The sequence below is a fragment of the Ananas comosus genome, linkage group 7 (assembly GCF_001540865.1).
Source record: "Ananas comosus cultivar F153 linkage group 7, ASM154086v1, whole genome shotgun sequence".
NCBI lineage: Eukaryota > Viridiplantae > Streptophyta > Magnoliopsida > Poales > Bromeliaceae > Ananas > Ananas comosus.
The window spans coordinates 12,399,860-12,417,513 of NC_033627.1; the positions used below are offsets into that span (position 1 = coordinate 12,399,860).

At 38.4% G+C, this 17,654-nt stretch overlaps 2 protein-coding genes and 1 long non-coding RNA gene across 9 annotated transcripts; 2 read left to right on the forward strand and 1 right to left on the reverse strand.

Annotated features, from left to right (window-relative positions):
- Positions 176 to 7,565, reverse strand: LOC109712346. Of its 2 annotated transcripts, none has more exons than XM_020235866.1 (5): positions 6,557 to 7,565; positions 5,601 to 5,659; positions 5,312 to 5,440; positions 4,494 to 4,629; positions 176 to 1,510 (listed from the first exon to the last, which is right to left on the reverse strand). In XM_020235866.1, the coding sequence occupies exons 1-5, from the start codon at positions 7,259 to 7,261 to the stop codon at positions 1,379 to 1,381; spliced, it is 1,161 nt and encodes a 386-aa protein (XP_020091455.1). In that variant the 5' UTR covers positions 7,262 to 7,565; the 3' UTR covers positions 176 to 1,378. The 2 variants fall into 2 exon arrangements, with proteins under 2 accessions (XP_020091455.1, XP_020091454.1); XM_020235865.1 differs by lacking the exon at positions 176 to 1,510 and adding an exon at positions 3,317 to 3,668.
- Positions 12,248 to 17,625, forward strand: LOC109712968 (F-box/kelch-repeat protein SKIP4-like). Of its 6 annotated transcripts, none has more exons than XM_020236852.1 (3): positions 12,248 to 12,362; positions 15,608 to 16,216; positions 16,774 to 17,625. In XM_020236852.1, the coding sequence occupies exons 2-3, from the start codon at positions 15,768 to 15,770 to the stop codon at positions 17,369 to 17,371; spliced, it is 1,047 nt and encodes a 348-aa protein (XP_020092441.1). In that variant the 5' UTR covers positions 12,248 to 12,362; positions 15,608 to 15,767; the 3' UTR covers positions 17,372 to 17,625. The 6 variants fall into 6 exon arrangements, with proteins under 6 accessions (XP_020092441.1, XP_020092437.1, XP_020092439.1 ...); XM_020236848.1 differs by having other exon boundaries at positions 12,261 to 12,362; positions 14,929 to 16,216; XM_020236850.1 differs by having other exon boundaries at positions 12,262 to 12,362; positions 15,115 to 16,216.
- On the forward strand, positions 16,223 to 16,755 carry LOC109712969. Its single transcript, XR_002217011.1, has 2 exons — positions 16,223 to 16,524; positions 16,598 to 16,755. It is a non-coding gene; the product is annotated as an uncharacterized LOC109712969 (long non-coding RNA).

Consider the following 17,654-nt stretch of genomic DNA (forward strand, 5'->3'; position numbering starts at 1 on the left):
TGTGTATTAGTGAAATTGAATGAGATAACTTAGAAGAGAAAAAGTTATAAGAAATTTGATCACGCATTCGACGAAATTTCATCATGAATTTGATTTCTGGTAAAATCAAATTTTGTACATACACATAATTCATAGATGGGTTGGTCCAAAAATAATCCTTATAAGTGGCAAAAGGCATGGTAGTCAGTACCCGAGGTTTCAAGTTCGAATCCTAGTTGATTCACATTTTCAGCTAAATTTATTTCTAAATAAAATAAACGAAACGGATAGCATGCTACCAATCTCTCTCAAAAAAAAAAAAGAAAGCACTACATGGCATTTCTTATGTCATGCACCTGCAGAGTTTGAAAACTACTAGACAGATAATAAGGCTTGTTAAATTCAAGCTTAGGAAAAAAGCGACTGCAGGCTTATAGAGAATCTTAGGAAGAACTACTTTAATCCGAATGTTATTAATGCTCTTAAAATAGTTTTACTCAAACTAATCAGACCCTCGAACAATATTAACTTCCTATTTCAGTCATGGTAATGTAAAACACTTATCAATGATTCAACCATCGATAATGTATCGAGATTAAAAAAAAAAAAAAATTGATTTGCAGAAGCGTCGCTCAGTTAGAGTTATATAAAAAAGCACTGAATCAAACGTTTGACTTCTGCTTCTCAAGCAGATAAATTGTTCCAGTCCAAACATGCACTGCATCAGACGAAAATTAGATGGTCTTGCAGTGGTAGAACATGGTGTTAAAATTGTTCTAATATACAAAAATTTAAGTTACACTATGCTCAAACTTTAATTCTTTAGATTTTTTTGTTCGAACTTTATAAATAGTTGGAATTAAGTTTTAGCTAAATATATTAAAGAATCCCTAACATGAAAATAAGGTTACATCTTACTTTTTATGGCATCATCTATCACAACACTACTACATCACTTGCAAATTAACTACACATTAGTATTCAGCCAACTAAATTAGATTGTGGAACTATATTGCGACAATTTAAAAAGTTCGAACAAAAAATTACAACGAATTAAAATTTTGGTCCTCATAGTTTGAGGACCAAAAGTGTAATTTATCCTCTACAAAATGTAAAGCTGCTGCAGTAGAGGTTTGAGGGGTAAAAATTTAAATAAAAAAATTGATGCATTTTACATTTCGTCTGTTCTCTGAAACTAATGACACTAGTGAAGGCCCGCGCTTCGCTGCAGAAGATTTGCGCATTTTTTAAAATATTTTGAACAAACTAATATATTTCTGTATTTACGTTGTTATCATTTATTTTTAAAATTTTAAATTTAAATTTTTAATTTTCAAATCTAATTTTAAATTTTAAATTCTAAAAAATTAAAGAGCTGAAAAAAAATAAAACAAATTATTTAAATAGAGAGGAATAAAAAATAATTTGAAAATTGAAGCGAGCAGAGAGAGGGAAAAAAGCAAAAAGAGCATTGTCCGCCGCGCCCCGCGCTCCAGCTTGTCCGCGCCACACCGCGGGCCGTCCCACGCTCCTGTGTTTTTTTATTCCATTAATTAAGAGAAAACAATTAAAAAAAGAGACAAAAAAAAACAAAAAAATTTAGAAAAAAGGTTAATTTTACATTAAAAAAAAATAGTAATTTTGCTCTTATTTTGAACTTTTGTAAAATATTATTATTCAAGACCAATCAAATTTAAAGGGGACTATTATTGTCTGATCTTATAATTTTTTATCCAAAAATTAAAAAGTTGAAAATACCGACTGCCTTATGCTTTCGATAGCAAAACAACTCTACACAGAAGTATATAAATAGTATTTCATAGTTTCTACCGTATTTATTAGCATTCATAATAATTAGCAGTTTAACATATATAAAAATTTTTGCTAATATTTCATCAAATGCAGAGAGAATGAGAGAGATGTATATAACCCGCACAATTTGAAATCGCAATCAAAACTCTAAAAACAATGACAAAAAAAAAATATTTTGCCAATTTGTTTAATTTCCTAACAAAAAACCCCATTTATTATTGCGTTAAAACTCAGGAGGTTTGAGACTTAAGTTACTGTTGTTTGAAAAAAAAAAAGAAAAAAAAAAAGAGAAAAAAGATGAGAGTGAGAGGTGCTTCACCGACCTCTTGCATGAACTGATAAGAGATGCCCGAGCTGCAGCATCCTTTGTGGAAATCTCATATGCCGCCTCCTCTCCTCCTCTCCCTTCCTCCAATCCATTCTCAACTTTGTTTCCACTCTCTCTCTCTCTCTCTCTCTCTCTCGTCTCTCTTGTTTACCAAAGAGAGAGAGACCAAAAAGAAGATCTAGCAAAGAGAGCTGCTCCAAGAGTATAATATATATATATAATATATATATATATATATATATATATATATATATATATATATATATATATATATATATATATATATATATAGGCGACCGGCGTCGCACCCTCGCGCGCCCCGCGCCGGAGCCCGCGCCTCCGCCTCCCACTGCCGCTCGCCTGCGCCTCCGCCTCCCGCCGCCGACCGCTCGCGCCGCCCGCTCGCGCTGGGGAAAGGGGGAGAGAGGTGTCCGCGTCCCGCGCCGCCGCCCCTCCGCTCGTGCCCGCCCGCTCCGTCGCCCACCCTCGCCCACGCCGCGCCCCGCGCCGGACCACCCACACTGGGTGAACCTGCGCGCGAGCGCCCGCGCCTACTCGCGGCCCCGACCTCTCGCGACCGGCGCCCGCGTCCGCGGCGGCTCGCCTAGCTCCGCTTCGGCCCGCGCACCCGCCCGCGCCCGCCGCGTGCCCGCGCCGGCCCCCAAGGCCCGCGCCTCGGCCCCTCGGCTCGCGCTCACTCGCTCGGGCTCCCGCTCGCGCCAGCGCCCGCCCTCGCTCAAGCCCCGCGCCCGCGACCGCGAGGAGAGGGGTGAGAGGGGATCTAGAGAGTGGGGAAGAGAGAGAGATCGAGTGGAGAGGAAAAGAGGAGGGGCGGGTGTGGAGAGAGAGAAAGTGTAGGAGAGAGAGGAAGAGAGAGAGAGAGAAAGGGGGAGAGAGAGAGAGATAGAGAGAGGGGTTAGAGAGAGAGAGGGTGTGAAGAGAGAGAGGGGGCACAGAGAGAGAGAACGTGAAGAGAGAGGGGANGGGAGAGAGAGAGAGATAGAGAGAGGGGTTAGAGAGAGAGAGGGTGTGAAGAGAGAGAGGGGGCACAGAGAGAGAGAACGTGAAGAGAGAGGGGAAAAAAAAAAAAAAAAAAAAAAAAAACCTATCTAGTAATAAATCCCCTTCTAAGATATATTAATGTGGGGTATTTACTAATAAGATCCCCAAAAACAAAAAAAAAAAAAACTATAATACCTGCTGAGTAATTTACATTATTATATCAGGATCCCCTCGGAGGGATCGATTGCCGGAGCACCATTTGCCCCGACTCGTCCTTCTCGAACACCCGATCGATCAGCTCGTCCCAGGTCATCCTTTGCCGGCTCTCCCGCGGCGAGCAGGGAGAAGCGGACTCGCCGTCCCCGCGGACGGAGCTCTCGTCGAACGTGCCGTACGTCGACGGGGACCGCGCGTCGGGCACGTCCAGCGAGACGGCCCGCCGTAGCGCCGCCCTGTGCTCCTCGACGTGCTCCCTTTGCAGCGTCTCCTCCCGCTCCATCCGTTGTTCCGACGGCACTTCTTTTATTCGTTCCTTTTCTAGCATCAACTACATACAGAAAATACTGAGAAACTTCGACCCTGAACTTTACCCTTTGTCCCAATTACCTACCTTGCTCTATAATTTTAACTGCGGCAAAGTTTACTGGTGTTGGCATTGTTTACCTTTTTTTGGTTCTTTTTTTATTATTATTGTTTCAAATTCTATGCGCTTAAAGAGTGGATTATTTGCGAGCTCTGTAGTTCCCAGATCTTGTTTTGTTTCGACAAAGCATGAATTTGTTGCGAATCAACCAAAAACAAAAAAGTACAAGTGCTGCTACTCCCTAGAATCCTTTGTGTCAAGTTCTGCTTCCCGGGGGTCACCCATCGCCTGCGGCTCGATTAACTATTTACTCTAAACCTAATAACTTGTTGGGCTCAACCCACTAGCCCAAAATGTTATTGCCCAGTTACTGTATACACCCCCACATCTAATCATTAGCTATTCGATGTGAAACTATTCTCAAGCCTTGGGATGTCGGATACCAAACTATCAAGACCTGCTCCCCGGGGGGCCACCTATCACTTAGCCCACGGCTCAATTAACTACGTACTCTAGACCTAAAAACTTGTTTGGTCCAATCCACTAGCCCAATCTGCTATAGTCCAATTATTGTGTCTAGCCTATTCAAGCTTATATACCCTCACATCTAGCTAAAACTACTCGATGTAGGACTATTCTCAAGCCTTGGGATGTCACAGTTTACCATACAAAACTTGAAGGGTGGGGGGGAGGGAATTAAGGCCAAATGAGCAAAAATTATAAAAACATTAAGACCAAATGAGCAAATAAAATTCAACTTTTTGCCGCAAGAAGATAAAGAATGCTTACATCCAATGCTTTCTGGGCTTCCCTGTGAATCCAGATGATGGCATGGTCGGTCGTGGCATTGCAGGAAAGAACAATGTGCTCAAACCTGCCGTCAACCGGCACAGCTGTTTTAACAACTGGGGGGTATCTTCCACACCTGTAGCAAATCGCGAGTGCCAAAAGAAGTTAACATCAAATATGCCGAAAGCTAATGCTTAAAGATACAGCTAAAGTGCTCAATTTGCAGCTGTGCTTTTAAATGATATAGTATTTGTGTATATGCCCTTCCATTTAAGCATTCTCAGGTCATGGATAATTGAGCTGATGTGCATATATGTAAATGGATTATTTTGGGAGATACGGGCGAAAATTTTAACTCTAGCAGGGAATACATACAAATATGTAGATGTTGAGCCATATCTGAAAAGCTTTGAATAATTTGCTGTAATGTAAAAAATGACATCTTCTAGAGAACTGAAGAGAGAAAAAAGATTAAGGATCATTAATCACTCTCAAATCACTGCAGTATTCACTGATTCCCGGCTCGTATATTCAGCAAAAATCAGAATAATTTTTGTTCAATAAAAATATAGATTATGGTAAATAAACAGCATTTTCCTTCATGCCAAATAATAGACGTGAATTACAACAATCATGTGAATTAAAATGCACGAGTAAGTGACATATAAATGGGTGTACACACTGCAATTTAGGAAAGTGTTAGAACAATCATTAGACCTTAATTCATCGAGAAACCATGAGCTATACCAGAGTACAAAGAAAGGACAAGAGGTCAAATTCCGAAAGGGCAATGCAACTGAATCGGTTAATTGCAATACCTGAACGGTTTTCTCTCCACGATATGATAGATCCGACCCGGTGCGTAAAGCCTCCTTGGATCTCTCAACATGACATGTTCTGGTATGCATGTGTCTGTCATGCATCTTAGACATAGCAGGCATGGCAAACTGTAGAGAATTGTTGAGTCAAGTTAGGTGAGTACATTTTTGTACAACAATAGGTCGGACATGAGTTAGTTCGAAAAATCATATTAAGGTGTTCAATGGACTCTGCATAAAACTTATACTGAAAACAAAAACAACGAATAGAGAAATGCCACTACTTCACCAGAGGATTGACTTGAAAACATCTTCCAAAGGAGTAGCTGTCCGAGGCAAAAAATCATCCTGTCAAAAAAAGAAAACAAAATCCATTCTTATCAAGTCAGTAAAGAGACACACATTCTCGACTGCGACACTACATACAACAAAATATTCCATTATTACATAAAAAAGCGCGAAAGTAATTATTTATGTAGCTGATATAAGAACAACGGCGGAGAACATTTATTGAAGTATACCAAAACTAGATGACTAGGTTCCATTTGCCATGTAAGACGCAAATAAAACATTTGGAATTTTTTGTCGACAAATTCCGTGATATATTCATCAAAATGTTGTTCCAAAGAAACCATCTTCGATACGGAATTCTCAAATTCGGATTTTCTTACAACATATTGTTAATTCTCTCGTTGCTCGGTCAAATAATGGATACGATGAGCTCCAACATTCTACATTTTGCCCATACCCTGCTCCTACAAATATATAATTTGCAAGTGTCTGGCTGCTATACTACTATTAGTATGATCGTCTACGTTCTCATAAGTCATTTTTAATGATGGCTTTTATCGTTAAACATAACTTAGAGCATTTAAACATTCTAGAAATCGAATTTCATGAATTTTTTTTATATCATATACCTTGTATCAAGAGATATCAAAATTGACAATTTAAACGAACGGTACGTGGCGTTTCCTAGTTTAGCTACTAGTATAGAAGAATCGGAATTCATTAAAACTTTGCTAGAAAATTCTATTCACTATCTAGATGAAGATCAATAACTCCGATCTTGAATTGAGCTACTCGATCTTCTATTTTTAGAAGGTCGTTCATTTCATACCACCCACAACCCACAACTTCTCGAATGCTCTAGATTATATTTAACTGCGTCGAGAATGACCGCGCACTACCCTGGTTTAGTTTGCAGTTCAAAAAGGTAAATAAAAAGCATGCAAAAGGTCATACTTGGAGGACGACGGAGTTGATAATGTCGGCGTAGCGAACGGCGAGGTTCAGCGACATACACCTGGCGGGCGCCATGGCGTAGCACCTGACGCGCCTCCTGTCGACGTTCCCCAGCTTGTCCTTGTTCTGCACGACGACCATGGCGAGCAGCGCGGCGACGCCGGCGCCGAGGGAGTGGCCGGCGAAGGTGAGGGTGTAGTCGGGGTGGGTCCGGAGGAGGTCGCTGAGGACGTCGCACTCGGCGTCGAGGACCCAGGCGGCGGCGCGGAGGAGGCCGTTGTGGACGTAGCCGCCGTCGAGCTTGCGCTTGCCGAGGCGGTTGTCGAGGAGGAGGGCGTAGTCGCTCTCGACGGCGAGGTTGAGGCCGCGGATGGCGAGGACGATGTCGGCGTGGGGGTGGTCGAGGTAGATGAGGTAGGGGGAGACGCGGCCGCGGGTCTGGGCGTGGTCGCGGCGGCGGACGACGAGGGCGGGGTCGAGGCCGTAGCCGCCGGGCGGGGGGAAGCGGGGGCGGGCGAGGTCGTCCTCGTAGTTGGCGAGGATGAGGCGGCACACGCGCGGGACGGGGGCGAACTCCGCGGCGGAGGCGAGGCCCCACGTCGCGCTGTCGTCGCAGCCGCTGTGGAGGAAGCGCTTCCACGCCCACCGCGCGCAGGCGAGGCAGTACACGCACTCCAGCAGCGGCAGCCCCAGCGCCAGGGACATGGGAGGACGACGACGACGACGACGACGACGACGAAGAAGATGATGATCGGAATGGGGGAAGCTAGGGTTTTGAATCCATTGACGCCCCTCTTTGGGGAAGAAGAAGAAGAAGAGGAAAAGGGGATTAGGGTTAGGGATTGGGAATGATTAAAAAAAAAAAAAATGGTGAATTAATGGAGTGTTGGAGTGGAGAGATGCTGTGAGAGAGTAGGAGGAAGGGGACCAAATTTAGATGCTTGTTTCAATATTCCCTGAAGAAGAGGAAGAAAAGGCAAAAAAGAAAAAAACACTTTATGGTCCTCAAACTATGGGAGTGTTTGATAATCTTGTACTTAAACTTTAAATTTATTATTGTTGGTAACCGAAATCTACAATTTCTGACCCGGTCAAAAATCCTCCTCGAAGAGCACTCTGTGGATAGTGACCCTCGAAATATGCGCCCTTCGATTGGTCAAGCGATTCGGCTGACGAGGGATCGGGTCAACCGGATTCGAAACCTCTACAGCAAATTTGGTTCGGCTGGATGAACCGAATGAATAAGAGAAGTAAGAATTTCAGCCAAGAAATAAGCCGAATGGCTAATACAGCACAAGAGCTGGTCAGCCTGAAGAGCCGAACACTGCCTTCTATTGAAAGAGAACGGAAAAAGTATAGAAAAAAGGGTTTTAGTTTACAACAGAGTGATGCCCAAAGGGCAGACAGACTCCAGGATGCTAAATTACAGGAACTACTCTAAGTAGTAAACGCGAGAAAGAAAGGTGCAGGAAAATAAAGATGGTCTTTTGTGTGCAGGGGCGAAGACCCCTTTTTGGAGTATTATTACACTATTTATAGATAGCCCCATCGGTCAGTTATTGTTCTTACACGATCGGCCACTATCTCCTCATATTCCGGACCACTTCTAGCCGATCGGAACCGCATGTAACTGCTTGCGATTACCGTAACTTCCTTTAATTGGCGCGATACACTTTTCCGATGCTCCCGATACACGACCGAATAGATGCTTTTGAAGGAAATATTCGCACCTAAATCTCATCCGCGTCTAATTGGCTCAACAATTATTATAATAATTTTTAATGTAGATATTTTTTTGTTATTACAATCGAATTCTATAATCTAATTTAATTAGTTAAATATTAATAAATTATTAATATAAAAGTGATGTTAAAAAAATTTTGTGATCAATGATGTGACAATAATAAAAGTGCTTGTGTGTTTTTAAAAACAAATTAGCTTTCATGCTATCAAATTATTTTCAATACTGAGAATTTCGAGTTGGCGATTGACTCTATTAAATTTAATCTAAAATATTAAAGTAGGTGAAAAATAAATTTTATAATTTTTCGATATTATTTATTTAGTGGTAAAAAGGCTCAAATCAATAATTTTAATGGTTGTGATGAGTTATTTGCAAGTTTAAGATATAAAAATATTCAAATCACGTAAAATTTTGGTAAAATAATTTAGTATTAATATTTTTGATCTAAAATTTTAGTATCGTATCATCAATTTTTGTAAAAAAAATTTTAAGCCGTCGATTTTGAACTCTTTTGATTACTAAAAAATTACGAAATTTTCTTTAGTAATACTTTAAATACTCATGTCTAAAACGTCGGCACTCGATATGAAAGTTCCTGTATTAAAAATAATTTAATAGCATAAAGACTATCGTACTTCTAAAAGCACAAAAACCAACTCCACATGGAGAGAGATAGAGAGAGGGAGAGAGAGAGAGAGTTCTATTTGGGTGCAAAAACCAACTCCACATGGAGAGAGATAGAGAGAGGGAGAGAGAGAGAGAGTTCTATTTGGGTGCAAAAACCAACTCCACATGGAGAGAGATAGAGAGAGGGAGAGAGAGAGAGAGTTCTATTTGGGTGCTTCTAATAGCATCAAGCTGTACTGGGGTGCTTATAATAACATTAAGCACTTGATGCTATTAAGTTTTTTAACCGTTAGATTATTGATTTGATCATTTTTAATTCATTAGATCACATATTATTCAAACCAATCATCCGTTTAATTCTAGAGGATCACTATCATCCTAACCGCAAATTGCTTCATCCAAGATCGAAAATTTAATAATATTAATGAATTGATATTATTAGAAATATTTCAATATATATATATATATATAGAGTCCGGCTACTATACTATTGATAGTACCAAGCTCTTGGTACTATTGAGTTTTCTACCATTAGATCTACCCTTTGATCATTTACACCCGTTAGATTATACTATTAAACCAACCATCCACTCAACTCTAGGGGATCACTATCAATTTAACCAGGAACCACTATTATCCTAACCGCACATCCTTTCATCCAACGGCCAAAATCTCAATAGTACCAATGGCTTGGTACTATTGATAGTATAGTAGCATAATTCATATATAGTTGAGCTAAAATACTATCGGTAGTAAACGAGCCGTTTTACTAACGATTTATTTTCGATGATAGAGCTTCCAAATTAACAATTGGCTCCATTATATATGATCTAAACCATTTAAACTACCTAGAAATTAAATTTCACGCACTTTCGATATTGTTTTTTTACCCATCAAGTGAACAGAAAAATGAATGGCTGAAAATGAATACTCTTTAAAAAATGATAATAGGAGTCTTGTAATCAAGATCAAGAGTATAGATCTTGTTTTAAATAGTTTAAAAAATTTTCTAACAAAAATTTAATTGATTTGAATATCTTTACGCCGTTAAACGAGAAAACGCCTCTTATCGACCATTAAAATTATAAATTTTGAAACCCTTTGATCATTAGGCAAATGATGTCGAAAAGATTTGAAATTTGATTTCTAAACACTTCAAGTGGTATAGATTATGTTCAACGGAGCCGATCGTCAATTTGAAAGTTCTATCATCGAAAACAAATCGATAGTAAAATTGCTCGTTTACTACCGATAGTATTCTAGCTCAACTCTCTCTATATATATATATATATATATATATATATATATTTGTACTCTCACTGTGAGAAAAAGGAAATCCAATAACTTTCTAGAATATTCTGGGTATATTTGCAAAAGTCCCAAGATTATTCTGGTCCTTTTTGACGTTTGTGCCACGTGGGCCATTGTGGGCCCAAGTTTCATAGGCATGGGAAGAGGATAAAAGGTTTACGTGAACCTGGTCTATAGACCGGACCTATTCGAGAAAAAGCTATTCAGGTTGCTGCCTTGCGAATAGCGGGTCTACAGGTGACATGGTAGACACTTTTGTCTACAGACAAATGATTTGCATGAACCGACCAAGTGTGGGCCCCACTATTTCTCTCCGGATTCTTCGTTTCAATAATTGAAAAACACAAAAAAATAAATAAATAAAAATAAAATTTTAAATAAAAAAAGTAAATCATCTCATCTGTCATCTCGCTGAAGGCTTGATCTACAATCATTTTACTCAAAAATTATAATTTTTTTAAGGCCAGTTTGCAAAAGAAATTCATAAATTTTGAACTTTTTAAAATTAGGCCGTCTTTTTTGATTTTATAGGTTCGGTCCAAATTTTCAGCAAACTGACCAAAATCTACTCTTTCTCTTTCCTCTTCTTTTCTCTCGTTCATTTTTTTTTCTCTCGCCGAAAAAAGCAGCTGAGGCAGAGGCGTAGGCGGAAACGACCCGCCTCACTTCTCACCGTCATGCTCTTGCCCTCGCCCTTTCCCTCATCCGCGCACCCCCCACATTCCTCACCTCCGACCACGCCGAGACCGCACCGTGACTTTTTTTTTTTTTCCTCTCCGACTCTTCTCCACCGTCTCCGACGACGATGCCTCTCTCGCCCTTCCCCGCCCTTCTCGTCCTCTCCCTCTCCCTCCTCCTCTGCCGTCTCCGACAACAACGCATCTTCGCCGACGCCGATACCGTGGAGGTCACTGCGGCGCTGCAGCCTCGAAGCCGAGGATCTTTAGCGATGTCGTCGCCATTGGCAGAGAGGGGTGACAAAAAAAAATTATAGAAAAAGTAAGAAAAAAAATAAAGATAAAATATTATAGAAAAAAAAGATGAAAATGAAGTTGCACCGTTAAAATAAAATTGCATTGTTTTAAAAGAACGTTGCACTATTATGAACATAAGTTGCACTACTTAAGATATAAACTGCAGCTTTAAGATAAAAATTACACTCTTTAAACAAAAATTACATTCTTTGTGAGATATTTACACTGTTTTTTCTCTTATTGCACTCTTTCAGATGTAAACTGTAATCATTAAAATGAAAGTTACACTCTTTAAACGAAATTTGCACTATTTGAGAGATATTTACACCATTTTTTCTCTTCTTGCATCATTTGAGATGTAAACTGCACCTCTTTGAGAGATATTTATACTATTTCTCTTCTTGTTGCACTATTTTTTCTCTTGTTCCACTATTTCTTCCCTTGTTACACTATTTTTTCTCTTAAACTGCACCATTTATACTATTTTTTTTCTTGTTTCGTTGATAATTAAGCCTTAAATTTTTATTCGAAGTATCTTTCAACAGGTACGAAGATAATTTCTCCAAGAATGTTAATATAGAAAAGGTCGAGTTTCGTCTGTACGGCGGAACTGAACTTCACACGTGACCAGAGTGAAAGTCACGAATTTGTGCCATACGCGAACTCACCGTAAATTATCAAACGAAAGAGTATATATAAAAAAACGTAGAAATTTTAGACGAGTAAATTTTATCACTTCAAACTTTTAAGAATAAATATAAAAGTTAGATATTTTTAAGGGATACATGAGCAATTATTTCTCTTCCAAATTATTTGGTATAAATTTCGTATTTAAAAAATATAAAATTTTATTTTCCTTAAAATTTTGCTTGATTCAACGGCCTTATTAAGATACGGTCTCTAAACGGGCCAAAAGTCGGCCCGCTAAAGCCCATTTTAAGGGAGAAACCATAGCCTGGACCGGATGTACCACGTCATCTTTGAACCGCTTGCTTTATTTATTTATTTATTTTTTCGCCTCTAGGGTTTTACGACCCATTCATTCACTCCTATGTATATATATATAAACGGAGACGCCTCCTCCCTCGCGGAGTCGCAATCGCTTCCTCAAAAAGCTAGGGTTTTTGCATCAGGACGAAGCCGATCTAAGGTACTGAGCACTGCAACAGCTTCTTCTCCCAGGGCTTTTCCTCAAATCGGCTTCTCCAAATCCCCCTCCTTTTTTAAAAAAAGTTTTTTTTAAAATTTTTCTTTGTGGTGCGATTCTCTTTGGAATGAATGGAATTAGGGTTTTTCCTTTTCTTTTTCCTTTTTTTTTTTTGGTTTTGGTTTAACAATTCATCGTTTGCGATGATGAATCCTTAATGGAGGAATCTGAAATTTTGGGGGGATTTATTCCACCCAAAAAAAAATGATTACTTTTCCAAAACTGCAAAGGATTTCTGAGCAAATGCCATTTTTTTTGTAAAAAAATAAATGAAGCGGGAGTACTTTTTTTTTTCTTTGATCTGTTTGATTCATCAAAAATTTGAATGGTGCGATAAATAAGGATCAAAAATAGAATTAAAATTAACTCATTCCAAATCTATCCCGATCCGAAATTTTGAAAAAATTGGTATTAATTTTGAAAAAATTAGCATTAAAATCCGCCAGAAGCTATCAAATTATAATGGTGATCATCATCTTTATAAGTAGGTAAAGGTCGGAGATGGCGTGATCTATTTTATTAAAATTACATTAATTTGGATGGTTAACACCTAATGGCGCAATTAACCTAAACAATTTTATTCTCTATGCAATTAAATTTTTGGTAAAATTATATAAAATTTATCTGAGTATGGACAATTTTGATTGGATATTTAATTTTTCAAAATTTTGATTTTGTTATCTAATTTATTAATTTATTTGATTTAGTTAGTGTAATTTAGGAATAATTGCGTGTATGCTCTTCAAAATCTCAAAAATATTTAATTTAATTTATTTTTTGTTTCTAATATATTTCACATATATTTTTTTATTCAAAAATATTTTTGCAGTTATCACCTATTAATTTATTTCGAGTTAACGTGAGTTAAATATTTACTAGAATTAAAAAATATTTTTTTATCTTTAATTTAAGGACAAATAAAAAAAAGTTAATAATGATAGAATAGTATGATTTCGTTTGGGATTGCGAAGAGATTGTGTTACGTGTGGTATAAGAAAATACTCTATTTTTTTCCATACGTAATATTGCGTTCCGCACATCGTAATTAAACTTTGTTTGGGATTGCTGAGAGATTGCATTACATGTGCTGAGAAAGTACGATGAGAAAATATCATGTTTTTTTTCATACGTAATATTGCATTCCGCCGCGATGAGTCACCGCGATGAGTCAGCTACAATATATTTTCTACGGTCTCACCGGAATGCATAAGCATATTTCTATATGCCTTTACCCTAATTCTATTTTATCTAATAACATCAAATGGACTAAGCCTTAGTCGGTTATGATATATCTTTTACGGTATCCCAACTCCATTTTTTCTAATAGTATAAGATGGACCTTAATATATTTTTTGCGGTTCCACAAAAAATATATATTTTTATATATTTTTATCCTAACTCTATTTATCTAATAGCAATAGATAGATCTCAATACTAAATTAAACCTAACAATTTAGAAATAGAATTTAACTCTATTTTACGTAAATAACGATTACAACTAGTGGTTCGGTAACAAAATTTAACTCTAGGAATATTTTTGAAATAATATAGGGCATATTTGAAATAATTTGAAATTTTAAAAAAGTATTTTTAATATTAGCTTTCTAAGATTTGAAATAACTTGAAATTTAAAAAAACATTTTTAATATTAGTCTTCTGATGTAAACTTAAAAGTTGGAAATTTTTCAAAATTGCCTCTATAATTTATTTAGTTTTTATAATTAAAAATTATAAAAATAATTAATTAATTTAAATTTAAATTTAAAAATATTATTTACCGACTTAAATTAAATGTATTAAAAGAGTGAATAATAAAATTAAAATTACAGAGATTGGATATCGAATTTAAATAACTTTTCTAAGGAAGACCAAGCGCGGCCGATTCGAACCAAACCGGTTTAACAGCCCGTTCGCAAAGACCGGCTCCCCCGGTTTAACTTAAACTGGAAAAAGGCGAAGTTCGAGAGCATCATTCGATCAAACCAAAGGGAATCGAAAAGGGGGGCGAAATTACCTCACCCTAATCCCAGTTAATCTCCTCAATCCCTTCTACTTCTCTCTTCTTCTTTTTTTTACCTCTTTTTTTTATCTTTGTAGATTTCATGACACAATCTCAATTACCTTTACTTTTTGTCTTTGTTTCTGTTTTTTTTTCCCTTAATTATCACAACTGGTACTCCAAATTTTCTAATTTGAAGCGATTTTTCTCTTCAAATTTGGATTTTTTTTTCCTGTGTGTTGACATGTTCTATGTTGTTTAAATCTTGTGTCGTGTGTGATTAGGTTTCAAGTATTTGCGATAAAGATCGCGTAGATCTACACATCTAGTTTTGGGGCGATTTGATTTGGGTTTCTGTAACTGTTATTTCATGCAGCATAAGAATTAAGGTTTGGATTTAAAGTTGTTGTTTAGGCTAATTTTTTGCATAATTATCTGCAATAGGGCATTAAATTTGTCCTTGGTTTGATCAGTAATTTGTCCTCTTCATCCTCATTTTGTGCACGTAAGGTGTTTGTGGAAATGCCCTAGAGAGAACATTGTTGCATCTCTAGCTATATCAGTCCATTTGCTTATCTGTGGAAGCATCCCACATTTTTGGAGCAGCCATTGCCTGAACCCGATCTACGCAGCCGCTCGCGGATGGTTCAGTTTAGTGCAATGCATATCACTAAACAAAGGCATGTTCTTGTGTAGACTCTGTCCGCCGAGCAACATACATTCGACGCTCATCAAAATGCGACTATTTGCATTTGGATGGCAATGAAAGAAAAATAATTGTCGGGACCTCCTCGAATTTGAACTCGGCAGCATATGAATTTGAGTTCAGTTTTGGTCCATGTGGTATGCGAGGTACATTGATGAACTTTTCCTAAATAAGGAAGCTTCTTCGACCGCACAGGTATATGTTGCAGATTTGCACTTACCAAAAAATATCGATTCATGCCTACTAGTTCTGTCAGTAAGCTGTTATTAAACATAGTTTGTAGCTTATGCAAGGAGTTCGTCTAGTGGTGATATAGATGAAAAATGTAAAGATCACTTTTCTCAGTCAAATTTGATGTAGCTCGATACTCCTGATAGATACATCTTAATTCTTCGTCAATCTCAGAAACAAATTTCTCGGCGACTAACAGACCTGGATCAAGTATTTACATATTTCTTTTTTTCCAATTCATTTGCATAATAGCTGGTCTGAAGACTCTCCACCTTGAGTTATCAGCAGTTTTCTCAGCAAATCCGACGTCAGCAAGCGAAGGTCAATTGAAGTTTCTGCATGCTTCTTCCCATGCATTCCTGATCACCTACGACTAAAGCAAAAAACTCTACCTGCTGTTACTATTTGTAGCATGGAACCGGAGTCATCTCATGTTCCACTAATACCTGGTCTTCCCGATGATATTGCTCTTCTTTGCTTAGCTAGGGTTCCTCGGAGATACCATCATGCCCTGAGATGTGTTTCGAGAAGATGGAGAGGGTTATTATGTAGTGAAGAGTGGCGCTTATGCCGCCAAAAGAACAATTGGGAGGAGACTTGGGTTTATGCCGTGTGCAGGGACAAGAACAAAGGTGTACAAATTTATGTGCTGGATCCAGATCGTGCAAGCCGGTGTTGGAGAGTCATACAAGTTATTGAAACTCCATGGATGAAGCGGGAAGGCGTGTCCTTTGAAACTTTGGGTAAGAAGTTATATCTCTTCGGAGGTTGCGGCGGAGGGAAAAATGCCGTTGATGACGTATATTGTTACGATGCTTCTGCTAATCGATGGGAGACAGTGGCACGAATGCCAACAGCCAGGTAATGTGTTATGCTTGGCTCTTTAATTGTTCCGTATTGCATCTTAGTATAGACTTTTTCTTTTTTAGTTCTGAGATATATATATATATATATATATATATATATATATATATGTAAATTTATCCTGCAAGATTTTCTAGTATCTATATGTGTTGGATATCTGAATTTCATATCTGAAACTTAATCTCTTATGCATAGACCCCTTTATTTACACAAGTGCCCATTTCACAAATATTTTAATATGTTTGCAGCGACGATATTGCAGGTACGCAAATGTAAAAGCCGCTTTTTCTTTAAATCTCGAGCGAGTAAGTGGATCTTTTCCTTCACAAAGGATGAAGGGCATTTGGAACTTACTAACTCCTGTTTGTTTCAAAATAGGCATTTTTGATCGTCCTTCTAGAAGCCCATGAAGACATTTGACCCTTGGCTGTGATTCATAGATATCTGGCTCAATATGATCTCATATTTGTGGATTGTACTTAAAACTTTTCAACATCTGTAAACAACAAAATTTACGAAAATCAATTGATCGGAAATTGTTATATGCGTATCAGGTGCTATTCTGTCTCGACATCTGTAAACGACAAGCTTTACGTCATGGGCGGGCTTGGGTCAGATGGCGCTGCACCGAATTCTTTGGACGTCTTTGACTCCGATTCGAATACTTGGAGCTCGCACGAGAGCTCGATGCTCACCCGCAATGTTATAAAGATCATTCCGGTTGATGAGAAGTTATATACTGTGCACAACGAGACGGAGGATGGCTATCCCTTTGCCGGAGTTTACGATCCCTTGTCCAGAAGCTGGCATGCTGAAGAGAATGGTATTGCAGTGTGCTTCTACGGGCCAACGGTCGTTATCGATCGGACCGTTTACATCATGTTAGATCAGTATCTGGGGCCGAGGCTGATGATGTGGCAGGAAGAGACCAGCTGGGACCCACTGGGGAGGTTGTCGTACCTACTGGCGAGGCCGCCATGTCAGCTCGTGACTATCGGGAGGAGCATATTTGCGATAGGGAGGGGGCTAAGCACGGTGATCGCCGACGTGGACACAGCCGCTAAGGTTCCGGGGTTTTTAGTGTGCTCTTCGTTCCGACCGATATTCGAAGATGATTTTAATGTCATTAGCTGCAAAACTATCACCATTTGAAATGACCTCTGTAAGATATCTATTTTGCTTTCATTTGGATATTTAAATTTAAATAATATTCATATGAATCATGTTCTTTTCCAAATCTCTTCCTCAAAGCTTTGGCAAAGTGATCTATATAATGTGTTGCTTACAATACTTCATTGTGCCTAACCACCAGGTAGTGATGTGAACTTTTGTGTTGTGAGGGAGTAGTTTTGTTCAAGTGAAGTTTTAGATATAAGAAATGTAGGGCTTATTTGGTTTTGCTTTAACATGTAATGTTATTTGATGAACTGTTGTC

What these genes read in the sequence shown, in the direction of transcription:
- LOC109712968 (XM_020236852.1), top strand. Translation starts at nt 15,768, where the DNA reads ATGGAACCGGAGTCATCTCATGTTCCACTAATACCTGGTCTTCCCGAT. An exon ending in GCACGAATGCCAACAGCCAG is followed by an intron (nt 16,217 to 16,773) that starts GTAATGTGTTAT and finishes TATGCGTATCAG; the next exon opens with GTGCTATTCTGTCTCGACAT.
- LOC109712346 (XM_020235865.1), bottom strand. Translation starts at nt 7,261, where the DNA reads ATGTCCCTGGCGCTGGGGCTGCCGCTGCTGGAGTGCGTGTACTGCCTC. An exon ending in TCAACTCCGTCGTCCTCCAA is followed by an intron (nt 5,660 to 6,556) that starts GTATGACCTTTT and finishes TTTTTTTGACAG; the next exon opens with GATGATTTTTTGCCTCGGAC. An exon ending in AAGCCCAGAAAGCATTGGAT is followed by an intron (nt 3,669 to 4,493) that starts GTAAGCATTCTT and finishes TTCTGTATGTAG; the next exon opens with TTGATGCTAGAAAAGGAACG.